The sequence below is a fragment of the Delphinapterus leucas genome, chromosome 12 (genome assembly GCF_059928025.1).
Source record: "Delphinapterus leucas isolate spDelLeu-1000000601 "Yukka" chromosome 12, BTC_Dleu_Yukka2, whole genome shotgun sequence".
Taxonomy (NCBI): Eukaryota; Metazoa; Chordata; class Mammalia; order Artiodactyla; family Monodontidae; genus Delphinapterus; species Delphinapterus leucas.
In genome coordinates this window covers 21,529,740-21,550,540 of record NC_143140.1, presented here as the reverse complement: position 1 = coordinate 21,550,540, position 20,801 = coordinate 21,529,740, and the positions used below count along the sequence as shown (strand labels likewise).

The window sequence follows — 20,801 nt, the reverse complement described above, 5'->3', positions numbered from 1 at the left end:
AAGAGGGAGAGAAGGAGGAGGAAGAGGAAGAGAGAGAAGGAGAAGGAGTAGGAGGGAGGGGTAGGGTGAGGCGGGAGGGGGAGAAGGAGAAGAAGAAGAAGAGGAAGGGGAAGAAGAAGAAGAAGGAGAAGAAGAAGAAGCAGAAGAAGGAGAAGAAGAAGAAGGAGAAGAAGAAGAAGAAGAAGGAGGAGGAAGAGGAAGAAGAAGGAGGAGGAGGAGGAGAAGAAGAAGAGGAAGAGGAAGAGGAAGAAGAAGGAGAAGAAGAAGAGGAAGAAGGAGAAGAAGAAGAGGAAGAAGAAGAAGAGGAGGAAGAGGAAGGAGAAGGAGAAGAAGAAGAGGAAGAAGAAGAAGAGGAAGAAGAAGAGGAAGAAGAGGAAGAGGAAGAAGATGAAGAAGGAGAAGGAAAAGGAGAAGAAGAGGAAGAGGGAGAGGAAGAAGAAGATGAAGAAGAAGGAGAAGGAAAAGGAGAAGAAGAGGAAGAGGATGAAGAAGAAGAGGAAGAAGAAGGAGAAGAAGAAGAAAGAGAAGGAGAACAGTTAAAAGAAACAGAAAGAAAATCAGAAGACAATATATCCAGAAGCTAAAGAAAGGTTTCATAGAGATAGTAGCCAGCCAGTGTCACATACCATAACAATATGAGGTAAGGACTGGATTTAGCAATTAGAAGATTAGCAATGTTAGCAGAAATAGTTTTAACTACTGGGAACAGAACTCATAAGGTAAATGAGTTAAAAAATAATAATAATAACATAAGGAAGTGAAGGAATTAAATACAGGTAGTAGAAAATAGTTGTTTAAGTTTAGTGATAAAAGAAAGGAGGGAGATACACTGTTATTTAAGGGGAAAGTAGGATAGAGAAAAGGTATTTTTAAAATAGATAAGAGAGACACACTTTTTTATTTTTTTTTAACATCTTTATTAGAGTATAATTGCTTTACAATGTTATGTTAGTTTCTGCTGTATAACAAAGTGAATCAGCTATATGTATACATACATTGCCATATCCCCTCCCTGTTGTGTCTCCCTCCCACCCTCCCTATCCCAGCCCTCTAGGGGGTCACAAAGCACCGAGCTGATCTCCCTGTGCTATGCAGCTGCTTCCCACTAGCTATCTATTTTACATTTGGTAGGACATACTTTTTTTAATAAGAGGGACATGGAAAGGAGAAACTGTAGATGCAGGAGAGAGGGACCAGCTAATGAATCACAGTCCTGGAGAAGAAGAAATGGAATACATTCTGAAACAGATTTGGAGAAGTAACTGTGAATAACAGACACTTCTTGGAAGACAAAAGGGCTAGAGGCAAGGATTGGCAGCAGAAGTGGTAAGTGTGAAGGAAAAGCGAGCTGGGGGAATTAGTGTCTAATACACTCTAACTTCCCTATTAAAAAGGAAGACAAGGACACATGCTGAGAGTGGGACACATGCTGAGCCTTTTTTTTCTTTCTTTAAAAATTTTTATTGGAATATAGTTGATTTGAGAGTGGGCTTTTTAAAAGGGACTCAAGGAGAGCAGAAAAGTTTTGCAAAAACCACTGTGGGCACCATCATCGGATGTGACTCTCCAGGCAGTATGATTATCCCACTGGAGGTGAGAAACTGCAAAGACTACAGATCTCCAAGCCAAAAATCAAATGGAGAAGAGTGTAGGAGGTTGTAGGATTGCAAATGATTTTCATTATCTTCTTTATATTATGTGGCGTTAAATTTTCTAAAATAAGCAAGTATTTCTTTTACACAGAAAAAAGAAAAACTGACCATTTCTTTAAAAGAAGGAGAGATAGAAGTCTATGGCTAGAGAAAGAGTCCTGAGCTTAAAAGTTTGAAAGCAGAGTGATATGATAATAAGCTCTGGGGAAAACTGAAATAGATCATCAGTTCAATTGATAAGATAAAGGTATGGAATAGTGAGGCTGGACCACTGGTGGGTCCATGTAGCCAGCAAAGTAATCATGAGAGATGGCAGCAGAGGGGATGAAAAACATCATTAATCATTGGGGAAATGCAAATCAAAACCACAGTGAGATACTACCTCACACCTGTCAGCATGGCTATCACCCAAAAGAGCACAAATGACAAATGTTGGCGAGGATGTGGAGAAAAGGAACCCTCCTACACTGTTGGTGGGAGCGTAAATAGGTGCAGCCACTGTGGAAAACAGTACGGAGGTTTTGTAAAAGACTAAAAATAGAGCTACCACATGACCCGGCAATTCCACTCCTGGGCATATGTCCAAAAGCAGAAACAAAAACACTAACTGGAAAAGATACATGCACCCCAACGTTCATAGCAGCATTATTTACAAGTGCCAAGGTATGGAAGCAAACTAAGTGTCCATCAACAGATGAATGGATAAAGAAGATGTGGTGTATATATATACACACACACACACACACACACACACACACACACACACACACACACAATGGAATACTACTCAGCCATAAAAAAGAATGAAACTTTGCCATGTGCAGCAAAATGGATAGACTTGAAGGGCATTATGCAAAGTGAAATAAGTCAGAAAGAAAAAGACAAATACTGTAGGATATCACTTGTATGTGGAATCTAAAAAATACAACAAACCAGTGAATAAAACAAAAAGGAAGGAGACTCACAGATACAGAGAACAAACTAGTGGTTACCAGTGGGGAAAGGGAAGGGAAGAGGGGCAATAAAAGGATGGGGGATAAATAAAGGAGGGGTTATAATGGGATTATATGAAATCATGTGTGTGAAAGTTTTGTAAACTGTAAAAGCACTACAGAACGTAAAGAATCTTCCATTCAGTAAAATAATAATAATGGCAAAAAAAAATAGGAAGATGGTATGTCAAAAGCAGCAACAAGTAGTGAGGATACGTAATGTGTGCTTCAAAAGAACGTGTCCTTAATACGTTTTTGTAAACTCTCAACATATTTTTAATGGCTTCACCATATGCATGGAAATTTTAATACGACTGAAAAGGCATCTCAACTTCAGTCAGAAATCAGTACCAGATACAGATGTAGCATCAAACAAGACTTAAATTCGAGATATAAGGAGGACATTTTCTATGCTTCATAGAATCAGAATTAAAACTGAGGGCTTCCAAACACAAGACGGACATTACCAGTTGCTATAACGGTTACTGACCTGAGTGCCCCAGGCAACTAGAGTGACATCACTCCCTTCTTGGATGACTTCGGCCTGGGACAGTGGGATGTTGTATGGTTCTATGGGAACCTGCTCCACTGAATACAAAACAAGGAAAAAAATGCAAGGTTAATTATTTTTTCACATGTGACATTTGTGCATAAAAGAATATAAGAACCTCATTGTGGCAAAGCTTTATTGTGTTTATTCTTCCCCCAAATTCCATAAGTTATTTTTAAAAGAAATAGCATTCATTATATGACATTACTACACAGATGAAAAACTACCATCAAATCAGCTATCTTGGAACAGAAAAAGGACTTCAGGAAAAAACTAAGAAAATCTTAATAATCTTGGGCATTAGACAATAATAATGTAACAACACTGGTTCATTAACTGTAACAAGTGTACCATACTAACATAAGACGTTAATAAAAGAGGTTCTTATAGTACCATAGTATTTACTATCGAAAAAAACTGGGGTATAATGGACCTGTGCAGTTCAAACATAGACATATGTAAATCTTGTTTTCTTTCCACAAATATAATCACGCTGCACACATTATTTAGAACCCTTCTATAATCTCCTTTTTCCACTTAGCAATACATCTTGGTCATGTTTTCATATCAAAAGTATAGTTTTTTAAATCATATTTGTAAGTAAAAACTATCACATTTAATGGTGCTGTTATCAGTGATATGGTAGAAAATTTTATTCCTTGTATTTTTGTGTATTTCCAATCCAATGACCTTTCTATAACCAGTGCCAGCGAGAGATGAATAAGCTTTAAGTCATGTATATGTTTAAATAAAATAAAATTAATTAAGTAACAAAATGGTAAAACCTATAAAACTACTTTTGTGGGTAAACCTAAACACAGATGACAATTAAGCCAAGAAACCTGACACATAGCTGTTAGAAAACATATAAGGGGCTTCCTTGGTGGTCCAGTGGAAACAACAACAAAAACAAAAATGTACAGTCTAACCTCAAGAAAACATTAAAAGCATTTTTTTAAAGTTTTTTTGTGTAGCACACAAACTATGTTGAGTCAGATACTTCCAACTATCTAAATCAGGAGTGGGCAAGTCAACTTTTGTAAACAATGTTTTATTGGCATACAACCTCATCCATTCATTTACATATTATCTGTGGCTGTCCTTGCCCTTCAACAGCAGAGCTGAGTAGTTGTAAGAGACAGCATAGCCTATAAACCTAAAATATTTACTATCTGTCCCTTTACAGAAAATGTTTCCCAACCTCAATTCTAAACAGTGCATTCAGAGGTTAATTCCAGCCCGTTCACTGATGGCTGAAATCCAGTATTAGATGGATGGATGGATGGACCAATAGATATATGGATGGATGGACAAAGGAACTGACAAATAGGAAGACAGACATATTCAACTGGAATAACACATTTTACTTAGCAGTTCTCAGCTGCTAAACCAAAGTGATGGTCAAGAACAACGCTGATAGCAAGCATGCCAAATGTAGCACGCATGCTCTTTGCAAGTCTTTCTCCAAGCAGCAAGATCTGCACACTGAAAGACAAGGCTTGAAGCCGGTACACACTCCGCCTTGCTTGTGAGTCAGTGGCCACCATTCAGGAGGCTTGTCGTTCCTGCCTTGTGTTATAAATCAGTTGCCAGCTGGTAATTAGCAAACCCCTGGAACACATCGCTCTAAGGGCTGGCGCACCAAAAGAAATGGCTTGGCATCTTGGCCCACATCCTTTGAAAAACTGTCAGTGAGTGAGTAACTGTTTCATTGTATTCAATAAATTACCCAGAATAAGAAGACGTCATTACCTTAATAATTAATTAAGGGACAACATGGCCAACAAAGCTTAGTCCTCCACAAAAAAAAAAAAAAAAAGCATGCCAAGAACGAGATTCAAGAAGAGTCTTATATTTAAACGAACCCAAAAAATCACTCCGTAGCTTTGCATAAATTTAATCCTGAGAGGAGGAAAATAAAAGTACCATTTTATGGATTAACGACCTAAACGTAAGACTGGAAACCATAAAACTTCCAGAAGAGAACATAGGCCAAACACTCTTTGACATAAATCAGAATATTTTCTTGGATCTGTCTCCTCAGGCAAAAGAAATAAAAGCAAAAATAAACAGATGAGACCTAATTAAATTAAAAGCTTTTGCACAGCAGAGGAAACCACTGACAAAATGAAAAGAAAATTTACTAAATGGAAGAAAATATTTGCAAATAATATGACCAATAAGGGGTTAATATCCAAAATATATAAACAGCTCATACAACTCAATAACAAAAGAAAACCAACTGATTAAAAAATGGGCAGAAGACCTGAATAGACATGTTTCCAAAGAAGATATACAGATGGGCAACAGGCACATGAAAAGATGCCCAACATTGCTAATCATCAGGGATATACAAGTCAAAACCACAATGAGATATCACCACACACCTGTCAGAATAGCTATCGTCAAAAAGAACACAAATTACAAATACTGGCAAGGATGTGGAGAGAAGGGAACCCTTCTACACTGTTGGTGGGAATGTAAACTGGTGCAGCCACTATGGAAAACAGTACGGAGGTTTTGCAAAAGACTAAAAATAGAACTACCATATGACCCAGCAATTCCACTCCTGGGTCTATATCCAAAAACACCCAAACAAACAAAAACACTAATTTGAAAAGACAGAAGAGATACATGCACCCCAATGTTCATAGCAGAATTATTTATAATTGCCAAGATATGGAAGCAACCTAAGACTTCATCAACAGATGAATGGATAAAAAATACTATGGTATATATATACACAATGAAATACTACTCAGCCATAAAAAATAATGAAATTTTGCCATTTGTAGCAACATGGATAGACTTGGAGGGCATTGTGCTAAGTGAAATAAGTCAGACAGAGAAAGGCAAATACTGTAGGATATTACTTATATATGGAATCTAAAAAATACAATAAACTAGTGGATTAAAAAAAAAGAAGCAGACTCACCAATAGAGGACAAACTAGTGGTTATCAGTGGGGAGAGGGGCAATACGGGGGAAGGGGAAAACGGGTTATTATGGGATTATATGAAATCGTGTGTGTGAAACTTTTGAAATGTGTAAAGCACTATAGAATTTAAAATAACTTTCATTCAGTTAAAAAAAGTTTAAATAAAAGTCTACAAATAACAAATGCTGGTGAGGGTGTGGAGAAAAGGGAACACTTGCGCAGTGTTGGGGGGAATGTAAATTAGCGCAGCCACTATGGAAAACAGTACAGAGGTTCCTCAAAAAACTAAAAACAGAACTACCATATAATCCAGCAATTCCATTCCTGGGTTTATATTCAAAGAAAATGAAAAGACTAATTTGAAAAGATACATGCACCCCTATGTTCAGAGCAGCATTTTAATATATGCATTTATTTAAACTTGGCAAACAGGCCACCTAGGGAGCAAGCTCTAATTCCCAGGTACATTTTTGTTTTGTTAACTTAAAAGATATTTATTCCAAGAGCAGCTTATTATCAAATAGTCATTCCTACATCATGTATAATGTTTTATGAAAGAGAGCAGGTAAAAGGAGTTACATAATGAAACTTCAGGAGCTGAAGGGCCTCTGTGCAGTCATAGTACGGATTCCTGTTTTCACAGCAGTGGGGCTCACTGAGCCACTCCATTTTACCACATGCTGATTACATTCTAATCTTAGCACTAATGAGCATCCCATAGAGAAACCCTTCAGCATCAGAGACGTTGAAAAAAATGTGTGGCTTTAAAGAGAGAGAGCTTTCCAAGGCCAAAATAAAAAAGATGTAATTTTTTGCTCAAAAATCAGACAAGATAGATTTTTAAATATATATATTGTAAGTTCCACAGATATGCTTCCTTTGTAATTGCAAATGCACTTATATTCATATTACATAGACACTGACAGACTCATGGCATGAATTAGCTCATGCTTGGCCCCTTTTATTTCCCATTCTCTTCCTCTTTTTCCTTCCAATTCTCTTCTAATTTGTTGTATTGCTTACAAGTCATCTGAAACACATTTTGAAAATACAGCAGAGTGTATAAATTATATATATTTATAATATCAATATATATGTATAATATGTACTATGTATAATATATATTATTCATTTAATAGTCGCTGTGTACCCAGTATATGCAGACATCATGCAAGAGGCTAGACTATGAAATGAAAAAGGCAGTTCCTGCCCTTAAGAAGCACACACTCAACTGGGAGTTAAAAAGATGGAAAGAGATGATCAGCAAACAAATAAAAACGTGATGTAGCAGTGAGGACGAACCGTTCTAGGAAAGACAGAGGGAAGCAACAACCTGACTGTAAGATTGAGATGTCTTCACCACCAACAATGGAACAACTGGTAGGGGTCTTAGAGATGAAGAAGCACTTAACACAAGAGAAAATAAAGGAGGTCTTTCATGTAGAAAGAAGAGGTGTGTACAAAGAAATGGGGGTGTGAAATTTGTGTGTGTGTGTGTATGTATCTGTGTGTACACATCTATAAACATGTGTAAACACAGATCTATATGATGTTTCAGGTCAAGGTGAATAGTGAAACCTTTGAATTATATTCCCAAGCCCCTTGAAAGAACTTTCCAATGCCTTCTGATTTAATATACTAGTAACTGGTGTAGAAAGAATCAGCTAGAGAATAACAATTCACTCTTGATGATCTAAGTTTTACTGTGAGGCACAGTACTACCGTTACAGAGATAATAGGGTCATTTCTCTGCCCTGGCACTAATCCAAAGTAATGCTCGTTTCCTCATAGATGTCAAGCTCAGTAGGGCTTTATCATGTTTCATTATACATGATGCTGTGATAAAGCATAAATGTTCTTTTTAAAAAGAAAGTGTATTTCTAAATTACTTCACGCTGCTTGATTACTAAGAGCAGATTCCACACCTGAGGAAGCCTCGCTCATTGGCCAGAATTTACAGTCTAATAGGGCAGGGTGGGCAAATTCACCCACGGAAGAGCCCAGTCCCAGCCCCGTCTCTGTATCTAATTTGCTGATCTCTGACATCATATTACTTCTGTGCCCCAGGCTCCCACTTGTAAACTGTGGAAAGCAGCCTGTGTCTACCTGCCAAATTACAGGAGCAGACGGAGGACACATTAAGTTCATTGCTATAGATGTTCTTTCAGTCCTTAGGAAGAAAACAGGTTTACAGTTTAAAATAATTCAATGGTTCAGTCATTAAGACTATAAATGTTCACTTCAGGAACATTCTTATTCCTATTTCCTGTATTTAAAACCATAAATTAATCTCTATGTTACAATGGTTATTTTACTGAATACTCCTTTCAACTTTGAAGGTACTAACTATGGTCATACTTTTGGGTAATTTTCACTTCTATGCTAACAATTACTTTTAACACTGATGTTAGAGATAAGAATATATGAACAAGAAAACTTAATGCAGTTTCTTCTAGAAATCACTTTAAAATTACTCGCCAAGGAGAGCTTCAAGATGGCGGAAGAGTAAGACGTGGATATCACCTTCCTCCCCACAGATACACCAGAAATACATCTACACGTGGAACAACAACTACAGAACACCTACTGAACGCTGGCAGAAGACCTCAGACCTCCCAAACAGCAAGAAACTCCCCATGTACCTGGGTAGGGCAAAAGAAAAAAGAATAAACAGAGACAAAAGAATAGGGACCGTACCTGCACCAGTGGGAGGGAGCCGTAAAGGAGGAAAGGTTTCCACACGCTAGGAAGCCCCTTCGAGGGCAGAGACTGCGGGTGGCGGAGGGGGCAAGCTTCGGGCCGCGGAGGAGAGCACAGCAACAGCGGTGCGGAGGGAAAAGCGGAGAGATTGCTGCACAGAGGATCGGTGCCGACCGGCACTCACCAGCCCGAGAGGCTTGTCTGCTCACGCGCCGGGGCGGGCGGGGCTGGGAGCTGAGGCTCAGGCTTCGGTCAGAGCGCAGGGAGAGGACTGGGGTTGGCGGCGTGAACACAGCCTGAAGGGAGTTAGTGCACCACGGCTGGCCGGGAGGGAGCCCAGGGAAAAGTCTGGACCTGCCGAAGAGGCAAGAGACTTTTTCTTCCCTCTTTGTTTCCTGGTGCGCGAGGAGAGGGGATTAAGAGCGCTGCTTAAAGGAGCTCCAGAGACGGGCATGAGCCGCGGCTAACAGTGTGGACCCCAGAGACGGGCATGAGACGCTAAGGCTGCTGCTGCCGCCACCAAGAACCCTGTGTGCGAGCACAGGTCACTGTCCACTCCTCCCCTCCCGGGAGCCTGTGCAGCCCGCCACTGCCAGGGTCCCGTGATCCAGGGAAAACTTCCCCGGGAGAACGCACGGCGCGCCGCAAGCTGGTGCAACGTCATGCCGGCCTCTGCTGCCGCAGGCCCGCCCTGCACGCCGTGCCCCTCCTTCCCCCCGGACTGACTGAGCCAGAGCCCCCTAATCAGCGGCTCCTTTAACCCCGTCCTGTCTGAGCAAAGAACAGACGCCCTCAGGCGACCTACACGCAGAGGCGGGGCCAAATCCAAAGCTAAACCCCGGGAGCTGTGCGAACAATGAAGAGAAAGGGAAATCACTCCCAGCAGCCTCAGGAGCAGCGGATTAAAGCTCCACAATCAACTTGATGTACTCTGCATCTGTGGAATACATGAATAGACAACAAATCATCCAAAATTGAGGAGTGGACTTTGGGAGCAACGATATATATATATTTTTTCCTTTTTCTCTTTTTGTGAGTGTGTATGTTTCTGTGTGTGATTTTGTCTGTATAGCTTTGCTTTTAATTTGTCCTAGGGTTCTCTCTGTCCGTTTTTTTTTTATTCAAAAAAATTTTTTAAAAATTTTTATTTTTTATTTTAATAACTTTATTTTCTTTTATTTTACTTTGTTTTATCTTATCTTTTGCTTTCTTTCTTTCTCTTTTTCTCCCTTTTATTCTGAGCTGTGTGGATGAAAGGCTCTTGGTGCTCCAGCCAGGCGTCAGGGCTGTGCCACTGAGGTGGGAAGGCAAGTTTACGACACTGGTCCACAAGAGACCTCCCAGCTCCACGTAATATCAAACAGCGAAAATCTCCCAGACATCTCCATCTCAATACCAAGACCCAGCTTCACTCAACGACCAGCAATCTACAGTGCTGGACACCCTATGCCAAACAACTAGCAAGACAGGAACAAAACCCCATCCATTACCACAGAGGCTGCCTAAAATCATAAGGCCACAGACAACCCAAAACAGACCACCAGAAATGGACCTGCCCAACAGAAAGACAAGATCCAGCCTCATCCCCCAGAACACAGGCACTAGTCCCCTCCCCCAGGAAGCCTACACAACCCACTGAACCAACCTTAGTCACTGGGGACAGACACCCAAAACAACGGAAACTACAAACCTGCAGGCTGCGAAAAGGAGACCCAAACACAGTAAGTTAAGCAAAATGAGAAGACAGAGAAACACACAGCAGATGAAGGAGAAAGATAAAAACCCACCAGACTTAACAAATGAAGAGGAAATAGGCAGTCTACCTGGAAAAGAATTCAAAATAATGATCCAAAATCTTGGACATAGAATGGAGAAAATACAAGAAAAGTTTAAGGACCTAGAAGAACTAAAGAGCAAACAAACAATGATGAACAACACAATAAATGAAATTTTAAATTCTCTAGAAGGGATCAATAGCAGAATAACTGAGGCAGAAGAACGGATAAGTGACCTGGAAGATAAAATAGTGGAAATAACTACTGCAGAGCAGAATAAAGAAAAAAGAATGACAAGAATTGAGGACAGTCTCAGAGACGCCTGGCACAACATTAAACACACCAACATTCGAATTATAGGGGTCCCAGAAGAAGAATAGAAAAAGAAAGGGACTGAGAAAATATTTGAAGACTTTATAGTTGAAAACTTACCTAATATGGGAAAGGAAATAGTTAATCAAGTCCAGGAAGCACAGAGAGATCCATACAGGATAAATCCAAGGAGAAACATGCCAGGACACATATTAATCAAACTATCAAAAATCAAATACAAAGAACAAATATTAAAAGCAGCAAGGGAAAAACAAATAACACATAAGGGAATCCCCAGAAGGTTAACAGCTGATCTTTCAGCAGAAACTCTGCAAGCCAGAAGGGACTGGCAGGATATATTTAAACTGATTAAGGAGAAAAATCTACAACCAAGCTTACACTACCCAGCAAGGATCTCATTCAGATTTGACAGAGAAATTAAAATATTTACAAACAAGCAAAAGCTAAGAGAATTCAGCACCACCAAACCAGCTTTACAACAAATGTAAAGGAACTTCTCTAGGCAAGAAACACAAGAGAAGGAAAAGACCTACAATAATAAACCCAAAACAATTAAGAAAATGGTAATAGGAACATACATATTGATAATTACCTTAAATGTAAATGGATTAAATGCTCCAACCAAAAGACATAGATTGGCTGAATGGATACAAAAACAAGACCTGTATATATGTTGTCTATAAGTGACCCACTTCAGACCTAGGGACACATACAGATTGAAAGTGAGGGGATGGAAAAAGATATTTCATGCAAATGGAAATCAAAAGAAAGGTGGAGTAGCAATTCTCATATCAGACAAAACAGACTTTAAAACAAAGACTATTACAAGAGACAAAGAAGGACACTACATAATGATCAAGGGATCAATCCAAGAAGAAAATACAATTGTAAATATTTATGCACCCAACATACGAGCGCCTCAATACATAAGGCAAATACTAACAGCCATAAAAGGGGAAATCGACAGTAACACAATCATAGTAGGGGGCTTTAACACCCCACTTTCACCAATGGACAGATCATCCAAAATGAAAATAAATAAGGAAACACAAGCTTTAAATGATACATTAAACAACATGGACTTAATTGATATTTATAAGACATTCCATCCAAAAAGAACAGAATACACATTCTTCTCAAGTGCTCATGAAACATTCTCCAGGATAGATCATATATTCGGTCACAAATCAAGCCTTGGTAAATTTAAGAAAGTTGAAATTGTATCAAGTATCTTTTCTGACCACAACGCTATGAGACTAGATATCAATTACAGGAAAAAATTGTAAGAAATACAAACACATGGAGGCTAAACAACACACTACTTAATAACCAAGAGATCACTGAAGAAATCAAAGAGGAAATCAAAAAATACCTAGAAACAAATGACAATGAAAACACGATAACCCAAAACCTATGGGATGCAGTAAAAGCAGTTCTAAGAACGAAGTTTATAGCAATACAATCCTACCTTAAGAAACAAGAAACATTTTAAATAAACAACATAACCTTACACCTAAAGCAATAAGAGAAAGAAGAACCAAAAAAAAACCCAAAGTTAGCAGAAGGAAAGAAATCATAAAGATCAGATCAGAAATAAATGAAAAAGAAATGAAGGAAACAATAGCAAAGATCAATAAAACTAAAAGCTGGTTCTTTGAGAAGATAAACAAAATTGATAAACCATTAGCCAGACTCATCAAGAAAAACAGGAAGAAGACTCAAATCAATAGAATTAGAAATGAAAAAGGAAAAGTAACAACTGACACTGCAAAACTACAAAGGATCATGAGAGATTACTACAAGCAACTGTATGCCGATAAAATGGACAACCTGGAAGAAATGGACAAATTCTTAGAAATGCACAACCTTCCGTGACTGAACCAGGAAGAAATAGAAAATATGAACAGACCAATCACAATCACTAAAATTGAAACTGTGATTAAAAATCTTCCAACAAACAACAGCCCAGGACCAGATGGCTTCACAGGCGAACTCTATCAAACATTTAGAGAAGAGCTAACACCTATCCTTCTCAAACTCTTCCAAAATATAGCAGAGGAAGGAACACTCCCAAACTCATTCTATGAGGCCACCATCACTCTGATACCAAAACCAGACAAAGATGTCACAAAGAAAAAAACTACAGGCCAATATCACTGATGAACATAGACGCAAAAATCCTCAACAAAATACTAGCAAACAGAATCCGACAGCACATTAAAAGGATCATACACCATGATCAAGTGGGGTTTATCCCAGGAGTGCAAGGATTCTTCAATATATGCAAATCAATCAACGCGATATTAACAAATTGAAGGAGAAAAACCATATGATCATCTCAATAGATGCAGAGAAAACTTTCAACAAAATTCAACACCCATTTATGGTAAAACCCTCCAGAAAGTAGGCACAGAGGGAACTTTCCTCAAGATAATAAAGGCCATATATGACAAACCCACAGCCAACATCATCCTCAATGGTGAAAAACTGAAACTACTTCCACTAAGATCAAGAACAAGACAAGGTTGCCCACTCTCACCACTATTATTCAACATAATTTTGGAAGTTTTAGCCACAGCAATCAGAGAAGAAAAAGAAATAAAAGGAATCCAAATTGGAAAAGAAGAAGTAAAGCTGTCACTGTTTGCAGATGACATGATACTAGACATAAAGAATCCTAAAGATGCTACCAGAAAACTACTAGAGGTAATCAATGAATTTGGTGAAGTAGCAGGATACAAAATTAATGCACAGAAATCTCTGGCATTCCTATACACTAATGATGAAAAATCTGAAAGTGAAATTAAGAAAATACTCCCATTTACCATTGCAACAAAAAGAATAAAATATATAGGAATAAACCTACCTAAGGAGACAAAAGGCCTGTAAGCAGAAAACTATAACACACTGATGAAAGAAATTAAAGATGATACAAATAGATGGAGAGATATACCATGTCCTTGATTGGAAGAAGCAACATTATGAAAATGACTCTACTATCCAAAGCAATCTACAGATTCAATGCAATCCCTATCAAACTACCAATGGCATTTTTCACAGAAGTAGAACAAATCATTTCACAATTTGTATGGAAACACAAAAGACCCGGAATAGCCAAAGCAATCTTGAGAAAGAAAAACAGAGCTGGAGGAATCAGACTCCCTTCAGACTATACTACAAAGCTACAGTAATCAAGACAGTATGGTACTGTCACAGAAACAGAAATATAGATCAATGGAACAGGATAGAAAGCCCAGAGGTAAACCATGCACATGCTCACCTTATGTTTGATAAAGGAGGCAAGAATATACAATGGAGAAAAGACAGCCTCTTCAATAAGTGGTGCTGGGAAAACTGGACAGCTACATATAAAAGAATGAAATTAGAACACTCCCTAACACCATACACAAAAATAAACTCAAAATGGATTAAAGACCTAAATGTAAGGGCAGGTACCATCAAACTCTTAGAGGAAAACATAGGCAGAACACTCTATGACATAAATCACAGCAAGATTCTTTTTGACCCACCTCCTAGAGAAACAGAAATAAAAACAAAAATAAATAAATGGGACCTAATGAAACTTCAAAGCTTTTTCACAGCAAAGGAAACCATAAACAAGGCACAGAGACAACCTTCAGAATTGGAGAAAATATTTGCAAATGAAGCAACTGACAAAGGATTAATCTCCAAAATTTACAAGCAGCTCATGCAGCTCAATAATAAAAACCAAACATCCCAATCCAAAAATGGGCAGAAGACCTAAATAGACATTTCTCCAAAGAAGATATACAGATTGCTAACAGACACATGAAAGAATGCTCAACATCATTTATCATTAGAGAAATGCAAATCAAAACTACAATAAGATATCATCTCACACTGGTCAGAATGGCCATCATCAAAAAATCTACAAACAATAAATGCTGGAGAGGGTGTGGAGAAAAGGGAACCCTCTTGCACTGTTGGGGGGAATGTAAATTGATACAGCCACTATGGAGAACAGTATGGATGTTCCTTAAAAAACTAAACATAGAACTACCATATGACCCAGCAATCCCACTACTGGGCATATACCCTGAGAAAACCATAATTCAAAAAGAGTCATGTACCAAAATGTTTATTGCAGCTCTATTTATAATAGCCAGGACATGGAAGCAACCAAAGTGTCCGTCAACAGATGAATGGATAAAGAAGATGTGGCACATATATACAATGGAATATTACTCAGCCATAAAAAGGAACAAAACTGAGTTATTTGTAGTGAGGTAGATGGACCTAGAGACTGTCATACAGAGTGAAGTAAGTCAGAAAGAGAAAAACAAATACCGTATGCTAACACATATATATGGAATCTAAAAAAAAAAAAAATGGTCATGAGAAACCTAAGGGCAAGATGGGAATAAAGATGCAGACCTACTAGAGAATGGACTTGAGGATACGGGGAGGGGGAAGGGTAAGCTGGGACAAAGTGAGAGAGTGGCATGGACATATATACACTTCCAAACGTAAAATAGCTAGCTAGTGGGAAGCAGCCGCATAGCACAGGGAGATCAGCTCGGTGCTTTGTGACCACCTAGAGGGGTGGGATAGGGAGGGTGGGAGGGAGGGATATGCAAGAGGGAAGAGATATGGGGACATATGTATGTATATATAACTGATTCACTTTGTTATAAAGCAGAAACTAACACACCATTGTAAAACAATTATACTCTAATAAAGATGTTAAAAAAATTAAACAATAAGATTACTCGTTAAATACTGTTGTACCCAACCTTCCCCTGACCTCTGCCCCTCAAATTACTGAAGATCTAAAGATTAACAGTCTACATTATAAAGTCAATATACTATTATAATATTGGTTTATAATATTTGTCTATATTTGTTATAATATTAATATAATATTACTATCTAAGTAGAAGATAAAATTAACTTTCCATAAATAAAATTAGGTGCTAAACTTTGATATTATTGAAGCCATGGTTATTATTGGGAGCATGTGTGGACAGCATAAATGGGTATAATAAGTCCCAATACCACAAGGGAGTAATCAGAGAGGTGTCCTGGGAGCCACAGTGGTTGAAGGTCACAGCCAGATGATAACCTCGGCCTTAAGGCAAAAAGGATTGCAGAAAAGTGAGAAAGCAGATGAACTGGAGCAAATAGAGAAAACCACAAGAAAAGGTAGGTCCTGAAAAATGAATATAATTAGATGCACAGAGGCAAAAAGTTGGCATTCTAAGCAGTGGCGTACCATGTATGACTGATGGAAAAGTCAACACGAGTAAGCAAAGAACACCATGTGCACTGAGGATGCACTGAGAGGGCACAGCATCACTTGTATGGATTCCTGACAAAATACCGGCATAACCTGAATTTAATCATGGAGAAAGACACTCTACAAGAGAGTGAACTAAATATAGAGATCATGACAGACAAAAAGAGACAGTATCTGTCCCAAAATAAAGGAGACTAGGGAAAGGTAACAATAAGTGGAGATTCTGTATGGGTCCCTGATCCATAAAAGAACATAAGTAGGGACTTCCCTGCTGGTCCAGTGGTTAAGACTCTATGTTTCCACTGCAGGGGGTGCGGGTTCAATCCCTGGTCGGAGGACTAAGGTCCCACATGCCATGTGGTGCGACCAGACCACAAAAAAAGAAAAGAAAAACAATGTAAGTGGGACTATTAATGAAATTTGAATTATGTGTGTAGCAGAGTTAACAGTATTGTATCTGCTAATTTCCTAGTTTTGACCATTACTGCTGTGGTTACGCATGAGGTTAATAACCAGGGAAGCTGAGAGAGGGGTACACAGGAATTCTTTGTACAATTTCTACAACCTTTCTACTTGGACATATTTCAAAATGAAACATTTAATGAAATTTTTAATATTAAATTTGTTAAAAGGAGCTGGCCCACCTTAGCAAGCCTCACATAGATTTGGGGAAATTAAAGCGTGATACGTTGGACAGGTACACCAAATTAGAAACGTCCCTGAAAACCAACTATGGGAAACTGAGCTTATACAAGCCATAATAGAGGCACTGTAGATTGACAGTGCCTTGTAAAACAAGCTGTGTGTGTGGAAATGTTAGTACAAATAGAGAAAATGAGGATATTAATAAAGCTATACAGCTATAAAAGAAGTGCAGCTGCATTTGGTGTTGTTTTTGTGACCTCCTGATCTATCTGGATGAATTGAAGCGAGTTCTGACTATCCAATGACATGAAGATGTGAAGACACAAATTTAGTATCTGTGTTTGCATACCCATCAGCTTTTTGCTAGAGACTCTTAACCACTGAATAAAAACCAATAACGCATCAAACTATCTAAATATAAATACACCATCAAGTTAGAATCAGCAAATATCTTACATGTGCCCCGGAGACTTCTCACACTAACTTTTACAGATAAGATATGATTTTAAGATTTCAAATGTTTTTATAAGTGTAATTGTTTCAGATCGTGTTGTCTTATCACTGAAAAGTAAAAAAAAAAAAAAAAAATTTAACCAATATTTTTAACTGAATAGCTATACTAGGGTGATACAAAAATTCCCGGACCCATTGCAACTCAAATGCATGCTAATTATTTTTCTTTGATAATTAGTTATTTTAAAAATCCCACATTTCCAGTACTTGGGCACAATGAGACAAATTAGATTTCTTCTCAAAATCATTTGCAAACATATAGCACAAAAGCAAAGACATGATAAAGCAACCATCATATTCCTTACACCAGGGGTCCCCAACCCATGGGCCACGGATCAGTACCAGTCCATGGCCTGTTATGAACCAGGCTGCACAGCAGGAGGTGAGCGGCAGGCAAGTGAGCAAAGCATTGCTCGCATTACCTCCTGAACCATCTCCATCCTCCTCCACCCCCACGCCCCCCACCCCCGGTCCGTGGAAAAACTGTCTTCCACGAAACTGGTTCCTGGTACCAAAAAGGTTGGGGACTACTGCCTTACACAATTTCGATGTTAGCCTCATTACATTTTCCTGTCTCATTTAATGTAACAGAAAATCTTTTAGGAGATGGGTATCATTTCACAATGTGCATCAGTATACTTAGTGTATATGCTAAAATTCAGCCACACTTGTAACATACCTTGTGTAATCTCTGCAATTACTCTTCAGGGGTATTTTTCCTCATGTACTCTCTACTGCGCAGCATTGACTTAGCAAAAGTTCTCCCATCAACCATTTCACTAGCAATTGTCCATTTTTCATGTTTAAGATACTAGAATTCCTTTAGTAAATAGCTTCCAATAGATTTTCTATATGGCAAGGAGACACGAATGAACTTCATTTATATAGATTCTAACAAGATAAACTGGCAAAATGGCAAAGAAATAATGGAATGCTTAGTTAAGGGGCATTATTTTAAAGCCGTTCTCCATCAGCATGTCGAGAATTTAAAAGAGAAAAAAAGAATCACCCAACAAAAACAATTATGTGTAAGTAGAAAAAGAACATATTAGTTTTCACAGTCAATTGTAAAATCACCATTATTTTATGAACCACTGAGAAAGAAAAAACTGCCAATTAAACTGACAGAACATTTAGAATTTTTATTTCATTCTTATTGAAAGAAAAATTTTAGATTTAATCAGATGTGGATATTATATATCACCTTTATATATACATTATAACAAAATGTAAGCAAAATTAGTTAAGCAATTCCTCAAACTCTTTTACTTTCAGCATCTAATTCTGCCCGCTCACTTTTTGACTTAAAACTGTCAGTGTACATGTTCTCTATAGAATATCATTTTCCGTGTCACCAAGCACATCAGTGATGCAGCACTTTTTAAATGAATCCATTAAGAAATTAAAAGATAGGTATGGGCTTTCAAGCTACCTTGATATTGATTTAATAGCTCCTCATGGGTAATACTGTATTTATGGAAACTGAGGCACTAAAGATACAAAAATGTGATGTAGAAAATACCTATAATAATACTTTAATGTTTTAAAGTCACTGACTCAATATAAGGTACTGTATTTCATTGATTCTAATACGTCCTTTACCCCTCACATTTTAACATCTCTGAAACTGGAATGTGGCTTAAAAATCAATAGCATCTTGCAATCATCTTATCCAGTGGCCACTATTACCTACTCATACACAAATCTCCAAATAGTCAACTAGTACCAGTACCTACAGAATGGATATTCACAGCTTAGAATAAAATTTCAGAGATGCCAGAGAACTACTCTTTTAACAATTAGGTTCTAAGTGGTTGTGATTGGGTAGAAGGGTGGAGAGAGTGGAGAATCATAATTCAGTGATCTTTTAGAAGCAGGAATCAAAAACAGGCTGTTTTAAATACTGAGTTAGCTCATTCACAGCAGCACTATTTATAATAGCCAAGATATGGAAGCAACCTAAATGTCCATCAACAGATGAATGGATAAAAAAACTATGGTATATATACACAATGGAATATTACTCAGTCACAAAAAAGAATGAAATAATGTCATTTGCAGCAGCTTGGATAGACCTAGAGATTATCAAACTAAGTGAAGTAAGCTAGACAGAGATAAATATCATATGATATTGCTTATATGAGGAATCTAATCAAAACAAAAAGATACAAATAAACTTATTTCCAAAACAAAAAGAGACTCACAGACATAGAAAACAGACTTATGGTTACCAAAGTGAAAAGGGGTGTGGGGGGAAGGATAAATTAGGAGTTTGGGATTAACATGTACACACTACTATATATAAAATAGATAACCAACAAGGACCTACTGTATAGCACAGGAAACTATACTCAATATTTTGTAATAACCTATAAGGGAAGCGAATCTGAAGAATATATATTTATATACACTTAATATAACGTAATATAATATATAAAACTGAATCACTGTGCTGTACACCTGAAACTACCATGATATTGTAAATTAACTATACGTCAATAAATAAATAAATAAATATCAATACAATTCCCAAACATTAGCTCTTATCCACTGACTTCCTAAATGCAAAGAATGGACAGAAAAAAAATCACTGGAACACACCAACAAAAAACAATACTTCTAAGAATAAGAAAGACACATTGGAACTATGTGATACATCTATCAGACTGCAAGATTCACCCTTGCGTATGTAACGCTGAAGAGTAGCTACTGACTTTGAACCACGATCCAATCAGGAAAACAAACTTATTTAGAGGAATTTAATTCAGGGACTCTTGTTAGGAAGATGTTGGAAATGCTGCTGTAGCAAATGGTGAAATAATGCAACTCAGAGATCAGGAAACAGACACCACCTCTGGGCTGGACCCAGTCACCCACAAGAGCCACTAACGGTGCTGGAACCACCCTGTGCTGCTGCTGAGCAGGGCAGTCCCCACAAAAGGCCCGTCAAGGCTGCCGACATCAAGGCTGCAGAACGGGAACAGAGTCTCGTCAATGCCACGACTGGAGACGCCTCCAAAACTACAATGGCCTCCTTCCTCTCCACCTTCATCCCACCTTCTAAACAAGCGCACGTACTGTCCATTGACAGACTCTCGCTGAAACCCAGATCGCCAGGACGTCAAGAAAATACAGTTTACTAATTTCCAACCCCTTTCCAAGTACTACAGAGGAGAACAGAGAAGGACAAGTATGGAGATGAAAGCCATCTGATAAATATGCAACAGACTTACCTTATAAATAGTATTAAGAGAAGAAAAAGTCACCTTTGATAAGAAATAAAGGAAAGCACAATATAGTAATAACAACAAAAAAAGCTACTATTTATCAAGCCCTTTCTACAAACCAGACACTGTTTCAAGCATCTTTTTTTTGGCTGCAACACGCGACATGCGGAATCGAACCGTGCCCCCTGCAGTGGAAGC

General features: G+C 38.1%; 1 protein-coding gene across 6 annotated transcripts in view; it reads right to left on the bottom strand.

Annotated features, from left to right (window-relative positions):
• The window catches only part of BCKDHB (branched chain keto acid dehydrogenase E1 subunit beta), a 245,088-nt gene that overhangs the window by 154,354 nt on the left and 69,933 nt on the right, over positions 1-20,801 (bottom strand). For all 6 annotated transcript variants that reach the window (XR_016395131.1, XM_089921767.1, XM_089921768.1 and 3 more), the window contains exon 7: positions 3,135-3,232. Coding sequence is in view for 5 of the 6 variants with exons in the window: in XM_089921767.1 (XP_089777893.1) it covers positions 3,135-3,232 (98 nt within the window). In the remaining variant the exon portion in view is untranslated. The remainder of the gene's footprint in view (positions 1-3,134; positions 3,233-20,801) is intronic.